The sequence below is a fragment of the Kogia breviceps genome, chromosome 5, assembly GCF_026419965.1.
Source record: "Kogia breviceps isolate mKogBre1 chromosome 5, mKogBre1 haplotype 1, whole genome shotgun sequence".
Classification (NCBI taxonomy): Eukaryota; Metazoa; Chordata; class Mammalia; order Artiodactyla; family Physeteridae; genus Kogia; species Kogia breviceps.
This window is the reverse complement of record NC_081314.1, coordinates 134,701,482-134,716,759: the sequence shown is the minus strand read 5'-3', so window position 1 is coordinate 134,716,759 and position 15,278 is coordinate 134,701,482. Positions and strand designations below refer to the sequence as shown.

The following is a 15,278-nucleotide window of genomic DNA, read 5'->3' as shown; positions in this document are numbered from 1 at the left end:
AGGAGGTATCTTTGTTCAGGCTGCTATAATGAAACACCACAGACTGGGTACTTTATAAATAACAGAAATTTATTTCTCACAGTTCTGGAGGCTGGAAGTCAAGATCATGGTTGAATGAGGGCTCTCTTCTAGGTCGCAGATTTTATGCTGTGTCCTCACATGGTGGAAGGGCCATGGGTCTCTCAGGACCCTCTTTTATAAGGGCACTAATCTCATTCATAAGAGCTCCATTCTCATGACTTAAACACCTCCCCGATGCCTCACCTCTTCATACCGTCATTTTTGAGGGTCAAGATTTCAGCATATGAATCTGGGGGAACACATTCAGACCATAGCAGGAAGGCTACATAGAGATCCACAGAGGAAGAGACACTGTCCTATGTTCCTCGATTTACAACTTATCTTGTAGCCTAGCAACAAGAAGGAATTTATTTGCAAAAAGAGAACAAGGACTAAATCCGATTTAGTTTCCCCCTTGAGGGAGGCAAGCTGTCAGAAAGCTTCAGAGAGATACACACTCAGCATTTTTAAGCTGGATTATTCTGCAAGGGAAAGAAATGCTCCAGCATTTTAGCTCTCAGGGTAGTTCTACCCTGTCACTGAGTGACAGCAGTTAAGGTCACAAGGACTCAGTTTTGACCTGGCTCTACATTAATGTATCAATGCCATTGAGGCTTCCCTCCCTCCCTTTCTCTCTTAATCAAAGACAGTATCCTCTCTTAAGCTGTTGAATCAATAAGGAAAGCTGCCTTTGTCTGGTCTAACCTAGCACATTCTGATCTACTATGGGGGCACAAGCCTTGCTCACATGGGCCCCATCTACATTCAATCACAAGGAAACTTCTAATAAGAAGCATTTTTTCATCACACAGTGTGACTAAAGTGCTTTTGTCTCCCCAGTACCCCCAAAATATCCCTTTGGCACACCCAAATGGTGAACCTGTCTCTTTGCTTTCAAGATGATTCTAAGTTGTTTTACAGCTGAAGAATAGGCAGCCGCAAGGAGGAAAGGACTATGGAAGATACCAAAATCCATAAACAAACAAAATACACTAACCCCTCATATATGGTCTCTTGGTCACAATCGAGGGATGTTTTTAGTGAAAGCTCTGCTTGAAAAGTGTGACTAGAAGTTGCTCACTAAAATTTCCATCCAAAACCTTTGACTTTTTTTTTTCTAGACTTTGTTATTCTTGCAGAGAACAAGATCTTAGATTTCAGATTGGGATATTTGATTTTCAACATGAAAAAAAAAGTTGTTTTTTTTAAAAATAGCTCAGGTGAGGTTTCACTATCCATCATCTGAATTCAGGCAAGGCTGAGGGAATAAATTGACATTTATTAAGCAACTGCTGGGTCAAGGTACTACGTGTCTGAGACAAGGGAAGCTGAAACAGTTTTCCTTCATTGAGTCATTTGTATGTAGAACAACCACAGTGATCACCAGGGACTATATTTACACAAAGAACTGGGATTAAATCATAAATTCAATTACACATACATTCACAAAGCTTTACAGATGGACACCTCAAGATCCTGGCTGATGCCCATGAAGAAAAGAACAATTTTAAGTTTTGTGGCCAAGGGCACTTAGTTAATGATGCTTATTAAACATTACACTTCCTCAAGGTCATCTGCACCCTGAGTCTTAAAGACTTAAGTACTATGGATGATATAATGTCTATTTGGTGAAAGGGTGTCATTCACCAGTAAACCAATTACCCGGTCAAAGTTAAAGAGAGGCAGAGTGTTTCATCACCAGTCCAAGGACTGTCAAAGATATTTTAGGAGATCCTCCAAATATCAGGGGACCATTTATTTGTCCTTGGCTAACAATTTTAAATAGAATCTTTTTATAAATCAGTATACCAATAATTCAGAATTTCAAGAGACTTCATTTAAGAGAATTTTTAACGAACTCCCTTTGATTTTCTACTCAGGATAATACTAATTAATAATATGAGATTAATTATATTGGTTTTTTATCTCTCTGCTGCTGAATTGCTTGATCCTTTGAATTGTTTCAAAATCTTAAATGATGTAGGCTTTTCCTGCCCTCTCCACTGTCTGAGACTACCCTCAGCATCTTCAGAGATACAAAGAGTAGGTCAGTTCACAGTCAAGTTCTGTGGACACGACTTGAGGACAGATTTCCTGAGGCCATTTCCTCTTTTATACCCAAGAACATTGACAGCAATGGCATCCAACTACAACTTTTGCTTTTAATAGGGAACACTAAGGCATTGATTTTCTCCACGTCTCATAAAAAGTAGGACATGTGCAAAAATTGTTTTTTCTCCTTGTAATTCTATTAATTACCCTTATGGATAAATGGAATAGCCCAAACTTTGGTCTCACAGTGACAGTTTATGAACTCATTTTTTTTTTTTTTTCCCTGATGAAGAAAGGATTATCATGTAAAAGCTTAAGAACCATTTGAGGCCTGAAAAAAGAGATTTCTCAATGTCTCTTGCAAACCGACATCCAAGCGAAATAATGGTTTTGTTTCATTGTTCAGAGATTAGGGATAGCAACCAGTCTTCTCAGGAATTATGACTGTAATAAAATGCTGTGATATAAATTAAAACTTACAGTAAAGTTTTGTTCTAGAACCTGGGTTCAAATCCTGACATTGCTGCTTATTAGCTATATAGACCTTGGTAAGTTATTTAAACCCTTTGTACCTCAATTCTCTTGTCTGTAAACTGAGGATAACATCTAGCTCAAAATATTATTTTAAGAAATAAATAACTTAATAGAGGTAGTGTGCTTATAATACTATTTGGCAAATTGGAACAATAAAAATGTTAAATACAAAAGGGAAAAATGTTAAATATTATTATAATTCTCACCAAAAATATCATCACCATTAACATCCAACCCTTACTCTTAGCTATTAGTCCTATTTTTTTCAACTTTCTGAATTTAAAAAAAAAACAACAACACTCGAGTTTGGTCTTTGCTCAGCTTCCTTACTTATCCTGGGAGGTGTGCCCTCTGCTACTGGACAGAAAAGTCCAGAGAGAGTGCCAGTGCCCAAAATCTCAAAGACTTTCAGAGGCCGAGCCAGACAAAGACCTCAGTCCTTAGAAGCTTTGCTGAGCACATACAGGAATTAGCAGAAGAACCACTTCCAGATGGTAGATAAGCAACAGATGGTAAGGCTGCCCTCAGAATTCAGCTGAGAAGCAGAATAAGGCAGTTCAACTCAGTTCAGTTTAATTTATATTTTTTCCAGGATCTCCAATTTGACCAGTTTTTGATGTTGGCACTGTTAAGAGATAGGAAAGGGAAAATATAAAATTTTTCAAGGCTTGAAGACCTGAATAGCAATAAAGAAACAAGGTGTACACAGACCTGTTAAATACAATTCAACATGTGGTTAAATAGCATGCCTTGTGCAGACAGGAAGTGGTGTGAACATCAGAAGTCCCTGTGAGCCAGAATGGTAGAAAATACTCATGTAAGAAATGCTTCTCAGTAGAAGCTTGCCCTCTAAAAAATCACTATCCTCTCAGACCCAAGTCAGAGGATTACACAGATTAGATCATGATTCAGTCTAAAACGACTTGAATAAAATAGGTTTAAAAAAATCATAACAGACTTGTCATTACTGGCTTTCATGGTCTGGGGACTTTGGACCAGCTGGGCGAATGGACTCTCTAACCTTCATAACCTCCTTCCAGAGAGTGGTTAGGTGCTATCATTAACCCAAAAGACATTTCAAGACAGTTACTGAGCACTGCACCAGTGGACGTGAAGCAATGAGCCATTATGGGGAGACAAGATTCAGACAAAAATAGTCATATAATGAAGCACAAAGTGAAAGACATTTCACAAACTTCTCTGTATAGGAAGAAGGCACTCTTCACATAGAGCTATTAGCTGATGTTTGAAAGATGTGGCTAATTTTACCTTCAGTGTACAAAATGTTAAGTCCCTATGGTTTAAAAATGTATTTGTTTCGGGAGAAATCCATGAGGTCAATTAAAGTTAACCTTTTTCAAAGCCTGCTATATTGCCTGTAATGGACCAATCTTTAGACAGGAGAAAAACATGAAAAATGTTTTAGCAAAGGTGTTTAAATCCCACTGAGGGAATTTTTTTTAAAGGGAACACATGAATTTATAGCCTAGGAAATTCTGCAAATGTCATAACTTTCTATCAATTCAAGATAAGAGCAAAATCAACTTCAATGATCATATTATATACATTTGAAAGACACAGGCCCCTCACTATAGTATAAATACTTTCATCTGAGAGTCTTCCTTCAAAGTGATTTTTGTAAATTAAATCATATATTTTTAAATCCATGAGAATTTTTTTAAGATCTTTATTGGAGTATAATTGCTTTACAATGGTGTGTTAGTTTCTGCTGTATAACAAAGTGAATCAGCTATGCATATACACATATCCCCATATCCCCTCCCTCTTGTGTCTCCCTTCCACTCTCCCTATCCCACCCCTCCAGGTGGTCACAAAGCACCGGGTTGATCTCCCTGTGCTATGTGGCTGCCTCCCACTAGCTATCATTTTACATTTGGTAGTGTATATATGTCAATGTCACTCTCTTACTTCGTCCCAGCTTACCCTCCCCTCTCCCCAAGTCCTCAAGTCCATTCTTTATGTCTGCATCTTTGTTCCTGTCCTGCCCCTAGGTTCTTCAGAACCTTTTTTTCTTTTTTATGTTCCATATACATGTGTTAGCACACAGTATTTGCTTTTCTCTTTCTGAATTACTTGACTGTATGACAGACTCTAGGTCCATCCACCTCACTACAGATAACTTAATTTCGTTTCTTTATATGGCTGAGTAATATTCCATTGTATACAAGTGCCACATCTTTATCCATTCATTTGTCAATGGACACTTAGGTTTCTTCCATGTCCTGGCATGTAGAAATCCAAACTTATAAAGCAGACATATCAGAGGTGAATAGTTGCCTTAAAAGCAACCATTTCCTCTAACACAAGATCAGATCTATTATTTCATGAAATAATAAACTCTCATGGACATTTAAGTTGTTTCCATGTCCTGGCTATTGTAAATAGTGTCCATGAGAATTTATTATTTCATGAAATAATAGATCTGATCTTGTGTTAGAGGAAATGGTTGCTTTTAAGGCAACTATTCACCTCTGATATATCTGCTTTATAAGTTTGGATTTCTACATGGCTGATTTCCATGTCTTTGACTGATTTTTAAGGTGTTTTGGTTTTTTTTTTTAAATCAGCATTTATGTAAAGTAAAAGTAAATTGGAGATCAGATTTTAAAATGTAATTATATTTGGTGTTTTATTTGTTCAATAAGCAGATATTTACCATATTTATATGATCATTTTTGACAAGATAACAAAAATCAAATATCAATAATCAATCTTCAGTGTATATGTGTGGGGTATGGATATATGTAAAAATAAACATATAAACAGGTATATATATAAAATCTTTAAGCATGTTGGCCTGAAGTAGAATTGCACAGCTGTTCATTCTACTGAAAAATAGGATTATACATCTTTACTGTAGAAGCCCTATAACCTGGTTGAAGAAATAAAGTGATAAATAATGTTTATTTCAGTAAAAATGAAATATTAGAGGGATATGTCTATAAAATGCAGGTTCTATCAGTCTTAAGATTGTATTACACTCCAGAATTTACACATATTTTTCCTGTTATAGCAGAAACCCTGAAACTGAAAACAATGGAACTATATGAAAAAAAAAGTAAGGAAAAATATAAACAATATCTACATTTCCTTCCAGGTTCCAACTGTTGAACTTCCTAAAACACTGTCTAATTTTTGTCTAAACAAATATAAGCTGTCTAAATTCATATAAATAGTTTCCATGCATTGTGTGATGACTACAAGATTTTCAGCAGCTCCAGTTATAATAGAAAGATGCCACAGCTATTTACTGAAATTCTTTCTTTAGAAAATGTGTCAGTGATGTTAAAACATTAGCCAAGTCATGAGTTTGATGTTCTGTGTATTAAAACAAACAATTGATTCTCTATTAGTTAAGAGCGCAAACCCTGGAGCCAGATTGCTGGGATCAAATCCTGGCTTCATCATTTCTTTATGTGGCATTCTGTTTCTTCATCTCTAAAGGACAAATAATAACGGTATCTTTCTCATATGAACACTGTGAAGATTAACTAGATTAATACATGCAAAGTGCTTAGAATAGTTTTGGGCACACAGTAAACATTGCACATGCTGGTTATTATTACTATTTTCAATAAGTAGTTTTTAACTGCACAGAGACCCATTGTAAATTATTTCCCATTGAGTGTTTAACTTGCATGCATTATGGGAGAAAAAAGAGACATAAACAACAGTCATCAGAGGGTGATACAGTAATACTCCCTTATAACAGATTTTTAGATGAAAAGAATGTTTATTCTTTGCCAACAACATTTCATCAGCATCAGAATAGCCACATAATCAGGTTTAACCAGACAAAGTAAATGTATTTAACCTTGACTCCCCTCTAGGATTAAAAAAAAAAAAAAAAAAACCTGGATGATTTCAGATTTAATAAATGAGGACTTTTCAGTTTTTGTGACTTTTGATAAGAAGCTCAGAGTACTTTACAAATATTCTAATTAACGTTTGACATATTCAGTGAAATAAGTTGCAATCACTGTTTCTTCTTTTAAATATATATATTATTTAGAGCAATTTAGCAGGCTGAGACTATAGAAGATTTACAAGTGCAGAAACATCCAGACTGTCATTCAAATGGTTTGCTAAGTTTTTTAATATTTATGATAATCTCTCATGAAGTATGCTTCTATTTTTAAGAATTATTAAAATCTGTGTCTTAAAAATAGTCCATTAAAAAGAAATAAATCTAATTTAACTACTCTTAAAAGAGTACTTTTTGACCAAACAAAAAATAAACATTACAGAACATGGTTTGACAGTGGATGGAACTCAGGAATAAGGAGGAAAGAGGCCATGACTCTGTATTGCTTCTTTCACTAACCAATATGACCCCTGGATAGCACTTAACTGTCTCTGAAGTCAGGACCTGCATAAGTAATATGAAAAGGTTGGTCTAGAGAGTAGAACCTGCAGGTTGAAGGATCCTTAAGTGAAACTCATCCATCCATGAAATTCTTCTTGTAGGTTTCCAGTGGTGGAAAGCTCACTATATCCTAAGGTGCTTGAGCCATCTACAGATATCTTTAACTGTTAAAAAGGTTATTCCTTAGCCACATTCTGGGTCTTCCTATTTATCTAAGCTCCCCAGCTTGTCAAACAGTCTATAATTTCAAATGTAGAATACGATGGACCCCCACAACAGCAAACTTTCTAAATGATGAAAGAGAACTTTAAATGAAAGCAGAAGGGTGCTATTCTCTGTCCCATTATGTTTACCATTATTAGACTGGAGCAAAAATAGTAGGAGGGGGTCAAAGAGATTTAGAATGTTCCCTATGCCTTCAACTTCAGCAAGTCCCCCAAGTGATCATTTTCTTAGAAAAAGTTCTGCTGTTCAATGGTTCAAATTCCATGCCTGCTAGATTTCTCTTCCAGCACCTCAGACAGTTCAAGCCAAGAACAACCTTCTACTCCAAAAAGGAAGAAGTAAGTGTGGTTGAACTAAATCCGTGACCTTCAGCTCCACAGAGCAGTAGTGCTAGTTAAAGTGTGGTGTGACAAACGTGTTGACTCAGGGAACATTGTGTTACTAAGCTGTGATGAGATAAAAGAAATTGAGAGTAAGATTTTAGAAGTTCTGTAGCTCTTGGATATTGTGATGGCACCAAGAACATGATTAATGAGGGTCTTTCCTGGTGGTGCAGTGGTTAAGAATCCACCTGCCAATGCAGGGGACATGGGTTTGATAACTGGTCCGGAAAGATCCCACATGCTGCAGAGCAACTAAGCCCGTGTGCCACACCTACTGAGCCTGAGCTCTAGAGCCTGTGATCCACAACTACTGAAGCCCTCATGCTCTAGGGCCCACATGCCACAACTACAGAGCCCAAGTGCTGCAACTACTGAAGCCCACATGCCTAGAGCCTGTGCTCCACAACAAGAGAAGCCACCACAATGAGAAGCCCATGCACTACAATGAAGAGTAGCCCCCGCTCACCACAACTAGAGAAAGCCCATGCACAGCAACAAAGACCCAACACAGCCAAAAATAAAACAATTTTTAAAATTAAAAAAAAAAGAATATGGGCTTCCCTGGTGGCACAGTGGTTGAGAGTCCGCCTGCCGATGCAGGGGACACAGGTTCGTGTCCCAGTCCGGGAAGATCCCACATGCCGCGGAGCGGCTGGGCCCGTGAGCCATGGTCGCTGAGCCTGCGCGTCCGGAGCCTGTGCTCCTCAACGGGAGAGGCCACAACAGTAAGAGGCCCGCGTACCACAAAAAAAAAAAAAAAAAAAAAAAAAAAAGAACATGATTAATGGATATTGTTCCAAGAATGTAGACCACTTTGAGGACCATCAAGTGCCACCATGGTGAGCCACATCTGGTATGAGTGCATCCTAATCCCACTTGGTAGAACCACAGATAGGTCTGCCATGGAATGAAAAAATAGACATTCCTCACTGCAGGTAATTTGAGAACCACACCTGATTAGGCTCAATAACAGATGTGAAGGTTTTGAGTTGAATCTTATCATCTTTTTCCACGTCCTTCAATTCCTGGATTCCTAAAAGGATTCCTCCCACTTTGTTTCCCATAAATGAACTGATCATTTACTTTGTTTTGTCCTCAACTCCCATAGACCAAAAATTCCAGTTTTCTAACTATTTACAAAATTCATTTTTAATAAAATTTAAATACAGTGGAAAAAATAGATGTTTTATGGATTTTTTTATATGGAAGCTAACTCCTAGTTGGATTAACATGATACCAAATAGCAAACAACCTCAGGGCACAATATGAGTTCATGAATATAAGCTATGTCACAGGTAGATCAAATAAGACTAAGATCATTCTCAGAAGAATTTTGGCAAGATTGACATTCACCTACCCCAAATCATCATGGTACAGTGGAAAGAGCATTGAATTAGATGTCAGGGGTCCGGAGGTCCAGAAATAGCTCTGATACTAACCAGTTTTGTGATTTTCATGAAGTCTCCAAATCTTCTGCACCAAAATTTCCCCCTCTGTGAAAACAGCATGAATGAGCCAATTTCTAAAGTTTCTATCAACCGTAAAATTTCATAATTCTAAGAAAATTATTTTCCCTTAAGGTAGTTTCCTGGTGGAAGACTAATTTTCCCAACAGTGCATTTACTGCCAAAAGACAGACTGACCTCCCTGCACTTGTACAAGTAGCTCTTTATTATAAATTTAGCATTAACAGACTCTTCCAGGCTAAAATTACCCAACAAATGAGACATTGAACCCTACCTCAAAAACATACCTTTTTCATGGAGACATGAACCTCAACTTTCAGATGTATATGGGGGTGAAGAGTAATTCACAGGGGCCTAATCATGACAAAATGGTTTCCATAAAATACCAATATATATAAGGTACTGTATATTGAATTGCTATTTGTCTCATGAGACCTTTCTCAAGGGGTTCATCAAATACCTAACAATCCAAAATAAAGCCATCTGTCCTCCCTTAACTCATAAAGCCTACAGCATTAACCCAGGTCTTAAATAGAGCTAGGAACTGAGTGAGGCTTCAGGAACACTTGAATATGAATAACCACACTATAGTTTATTCCACAGGTATTCCATTTATTTCTGTGACCCCAAATCATGTTTTAAACTTCCTTGCACTCCTGAGATGATAAGCTCTGTGCCTGCAAAGGAAGCTCGTGTGTGTGTGTGTGTGTGTGTGTGTGTGTGTGTGTGTGTGTACCATATACAATGCAAGAGCTGGAGTAGCTTGGAATTATCAGTAGTTCTCATAATCTCTTCCATCTTCCAAATAAATGGAGGGGAGTGTTGATACAAATGAAGACAAATACAGAAAAAAATTGGAACAATATGGAAATTACAGAATAAAATGTAAACTATTTACAGATCACTATTCAAAAGAATAGAGAATTTATACCTAAGCAATATGAAAACTTAGGCAGTATATTTTAACAAAGAAAGATAATGAGATAGTGGATGGTATAGATGCATATGTAATATATACCATATATATATGGCTTATTACTGAATCAAGAAACTGAAGAATAAAGGAAAAGATAAAATCATGAACACTTTCAAATGAAAATTCAGTCTTCATTATCTAAAATATAATTGCAATTTTAAATTGAATGTATATATAAAACGGCTCATAAAAATACAGTAGGAAGTTTTCTGATCTGAATTTTAATCTGAAAAGAGCATTTGCACTCTAAGTTTTCTAGAAAAGATAAGAGTAATTGGCAGTTCTTTCATAAATAAATCAGAGAATGTATGTGATTTATCCCAAGGCTGTCCCTTGCAAAGGAATGTTGAATCAGGTATTAAAACTTACATACCTTAAAAAAGCAAAACAATGCCTACTGAAGTTAAGTCGTTGAAGGCAATGGAATAAATGAGTAGAGTCCTGGGGTGATCTAGTCACCCCTTGGCCTAGTAGGCCTTGAGGACTTGTTCTTAAGTGGCCAGAGTTCATTAGGCAAATGTTGTCATTGATACTAATCTTCTTTCTTCCCTACTGAAATCAGCCAAATGATCTTGAGGCAATGTCTTACAACAGTTGGGTAAGATCTCTTTTTCCTCTATAGCTGCCTCAGTGCCTCCAAAGGTTTTCCTATAGTGAATTGGGCTCCTTTCAACTACCAAACTGAAGTCCCAGGATCATCAATACCGGTTTCCTACCTAAAGAGAAAGAATCCTCCCTTTGCTATTTGAAACCCAGGGATTTTGAATAGCTTTAGGACATATTTTCTCAGCACTCTCTGCTGGTGGGTGTGCTTTCTTTCCCTGCAGAAATCGAAGATATCCACCTACGAGAAGATGTGGGCTTTTATGAGTAGCAGGCAGCAGACTGCCCTGGTCAAAAACAGTGATGAGGGCATCCAACGAGTGCTCACCACTGACTATGCCTTGCTGATGGAGTCCACCAACATTGAGTATGTGACGCAGAGAAACTGCAACCTCACTCAGATCGGGGGCCTCATTGACTCCAAAGGTTATGGAGTGGGAACACCTATAGGTAAGAAAGGCAAGGCAGTAGCAAAGACTGAGATGGGCAATGTCAGTTACAAAGTATAGAAAGAAATGGGCTCAGAGGTATCTACTCTACATTCTGAGAAAGGCTACAATGCCTTCAGTGGACTAATAAATAAGGGAAGTGCCAATACAGATCATAGACATGCTCTGAATTGAAGATTCCAAGATATTTAACCTCATAAACTTTTAACCCATTGTTTCTTTCAAGTTCTACCATTGCATATACATTTGAGTACATATATTTTATTATTTTACCCCAAATATTGTTAAAAGAATATCTTCCTAATTAACTCTCTTCTCATTATTTTCTTCAGTTCCTATATATGCCTGTATAGTTTTTTCTATCTTAAATTATATTAGAATACAACAAAATTAACTATACATATAGATGACAAAGTTAAAGAGCTAGTGTTCTATGTAAATCGATAAAACTATTTTTAGTTTTATCTAAAACTATATCTGTCAAGAGAAAAAGGATTAAGATTAAATTATAATTTGCTCAGGCAATATGTCAGATTCAATCATTAATAAATACTTAAAATCTCCAAATATTCCTAGTCCTTGATTTTGTACCACTGCTCAATCTAAGGATATTATTACCTTGTAGGCATACAGACCCACACAGCTAGGTCTTCTTGCATGTCTGGGATATAGAACTATATTCTGTATTCAAGGGACAATGACCTCCTATAGAAAACTCTCTATTTCCCTCACTACAGAAACTGTATTGTATAAGGTTCTGATATGGTAGCAATCTGCTCTTGTCAAGTGAGTCATTGGTAATTTTCTGTTAAGCATTCCCAAGGGGAGGAATTGGAGGCCACCTTAGACCCCTGGGTTAGTCCAATAAGAAATCATAGTTACAGTAAAATCAGATGATTAAGGACCCAAGGTATATTATTATTTTCACCTGTTGAAAGGGATTATCCAGTTCCCTCAACACTAGACAGGGATCGCAAACTCAAACGCTTACAGAAGCCAAGCAGGTATAATTGAATAAAGCTTGTTGGTTTGAAGAAGTAGAAGGGAATGGTAGCAGGTATGGAGAATTAGAGACAACATACTCATCTAAAGGGGGCAACTGCCTTTCAGGTCAGTAGCTGTGGGAATTACAGCCCAACATTATCAGATCTTCTATTTTTCATGAAAAAAAAAAATCAGATTTTAGGTCAATATTCCTGATGGCTTAATTTGGCAATAAATTTATTTTTTAAAAAAGATTATGTAGCCCACATTCAACTTTTGATCAATACTAATTTGATTAACCAGATAAAGAAGGTCAACTCTCTCCACCTTTGAACATGAATACATAACCAATTTGACTCCATGCAATCTATCTGATGCTAGAAATATATGCTATAAAGAAATTAACTTATATCAATTGGGTAAGATCTCCTTTTCCTCTAAATAAGTTGTTATGTGTGTCCTCTAAATAAATCTTCAGAATGATTAGGCTAGGGAACCTGTAACTACCTTCTTGCCCCTTTATTTCGAATAAGTTTTCCTGATGAAAATGCCAGTATTGCAAAGGAAGTGTACATTGTTTTCTCAAGTGGTAAGCTCTCCTAAAACTAAGCTGGCACGCTCTGCAGAGAACTCAGTGGGATGATTAGACACTAACTAAAAGGATACTATGCTTCTTTTTGATTTGAGAAACAATGTCCTATCTCCCTAACCAGGCTTTATCACCTCATTTTATTATTTTATTATTTTTATAACCCTCTTTCCACCACGTCACAAATAACTCACAAGCAACAACCCTTCTTCTTCTTTTTTTTTTTTTTTTAAAGACTGGAGAAAGAAGCTAGACGTGTTATTTTTTAATATTCCATCACTACTGATTTTAGTTAAATGGACCATCAGTCAGACAAGAACACCAGGATTGTGTGCCTTTGCCTGAATCTTTTCTAAATCAAGACCTTATGATTTATTGTAATATATTCTGCATCTTCTTAGAAAAGCAACTATAGTTTCTTAACAGAACCATCTTTAGATTAAATTATAAAGTTGAAAACTGCACTTTTACCATTCCATCCTCACCTCCATCTCCATCACCTTTTAATTCCCCTCTTTGCCCACCCAATTTCCAGTCTGGTAGTAATGATAGAAAATAGCAATGTGTACCACTTCTTCTGAGAATATTTACACTATAATATGAGACATCTAATAGGCATTTCTTCTACTGAATGAAATACAACTCTCAAGTTAAAATATTGGAATATTGGTGAGGAATGGGGAAGAAGCAAGGGGTCCTTTCTGAAACACTCCTAAATTAATGTAGTGCTCTAAAAATGACTCTGCCTCCATGTGAGTGAGGCAGACCCTGTGATGAGTATCACTATATTTTATATAATATGATATAAAGAGATTTGAATATTCCAGTTCAGTCTACATTTTGCCAACCTCATGCATTCTCTGACATACAAATTCCAAAGTTGAAGAGTTTTTCCCCCTCTCTAGATGAAAAGAAATACACTCCAGGAATTTTTCGTAGTGGTTATAAACCTGTCATCCTTTTAAAACTAAAACAATGAAGGAATAATTGGAACAGATGGCAGACCTCAGAGAGAATACATCCATTGGGAATACAGCTGTTGGATGAATGTGTGAGATGTTTCTTCTATGATGAATTGACTCTTTAAGAAAGATCAGCTGCTATTCAGGAAGATCCGCGCGTATACATATGTATTTTTTTCAAGTGACTTGTAATAAATCACTTCCGATGTCATTCAGTCCATTTAAGCAACAACAACAACAAAAATTGAAGCTAAAATATATTCAGATATGAAAAATTATCCACATACTTCTGGTCTTGCCCTGACTCCCTTAAGGCTTCACTTGATCTTAGCCAAAAGGCCGAGAAGCGATCCCCCTAGGGCTTAAAATCCCTTCTCACAGTCAAAGATTGGCAAAGTTGCTCAGTCACAACACAAAATCAAAGACTTTGCTTCTTAGAGACTCTCAGGACAGAAGCTCTGTAAATGTGCCTCCTGAGGGATTTAAAATAAAACTTGAAGAGAACAAGAGCAGTTAAGGCTTAAACAGGTTACCAGGAGGCTGGAAATAACCTTCTTTAGAGACCCACCTTAAACAGAGATCCAATCCCCATCTGCCTGAAATATTTTAGGTAATGAGTAGCCTGAAGGCAAAAGGAAAGCATCAGTCAGCATTTACTGAGTACCCACTGTGTATACTGCTATGATTACTGCTGCAATTGTTACCCTATGGATCATTCCCACACTCTTCAAAACACTTTCATGTACATTAAAGCAAAGCTCTCTTGATTCACTTAATTGTTCACATACTATTGTTAATGGTGTTAATTTTGACACTATTATTCTGAAGTTGTTTAAGCAAGCAATCAATATCTTTTAATTTGGCTTTCAAGAGCCATTTTCTCACCAAAAATCCATACTCTTAATTGATAAACCACAATCTAACTCTGAAACGTTTTGCTCTTCTTTTACACTTGATCCTGAGGGACTCACAATTACTTTAGGAAGTCTTGGGAGGAATGGAGAAAATGACAAGTGTCACAATATTAATCTTCTGCTTTTCTAACCATGCCCTAGAACATAAGGTATACGGGGGAGGGGGGAGATGACATAGGGGTGAAGGGAGAAACTTTAATGAAAATAACACTAAGAGAGAAGTTAGGAGAATTGAGTTAAATTCTTGGCTCTCAGCAACTATTACTTTCACCCATATCTTCACATCCTCAATTTCTTCAATTCTAAAAATAAGTAGACTGGGACTATACGGTTCCTAAGATCTCTTCTGGTTCTAAGATGCCACATTTTTCTACCTGCTACTTTTTTTGCATTTTTCTATTTCCACCAAGAAGAACATTAAAGTTTACAAACAGAAAGAGCTAGAATGTACTACTTTCCTACTAAGTAGAAGAAATGCTTACAAAAATCCTTAGCATCCAAGGAGAAATTAGGTAAAGAAATCTTACCATCTTTATTTTTTAATTTCTTCCTTTGCTTTAATTAACATAGGAATCCAGTGTTGGACAAGCTGTGGCTGCAGGACCATGTTGATACTCTCTAGCCCTAACATAATTAAAGCTTCAATGGCTTTACTAGAAAATAGAGTATAAATAATATCAACAAAGTGCTTGCA

The 15,278-nt window shown here is 36.7% G+C and overlaps 1 protein-coding gene across 7 annotated transcripts in view; it reads left to right on the top strand.

Moving 5' to 3' along the window:
* The window catches only part of GRIK1 (glutamate ionotropic receptor kainate type subunit 1), a 398,102-nt gene that overhangs the window by 364,401 nt on the left and 18,423 nt on the right, over positions 1-15,278 (top strand). For all 7 annotated transcript variants that reach the window (XM_067034983.1, XM_059064715.2, XM_059064717.2 and 4 more), the window contains one exon: positions 10,911-11,136. In XM_067034983.1, the coding sequence (XP_066891084.1) occupies positions 10,911-11,136 (226 nt within the window). The remainder of the gene's footprint in view (positions 1-10,910; positions 11,137-15,278) is intronic.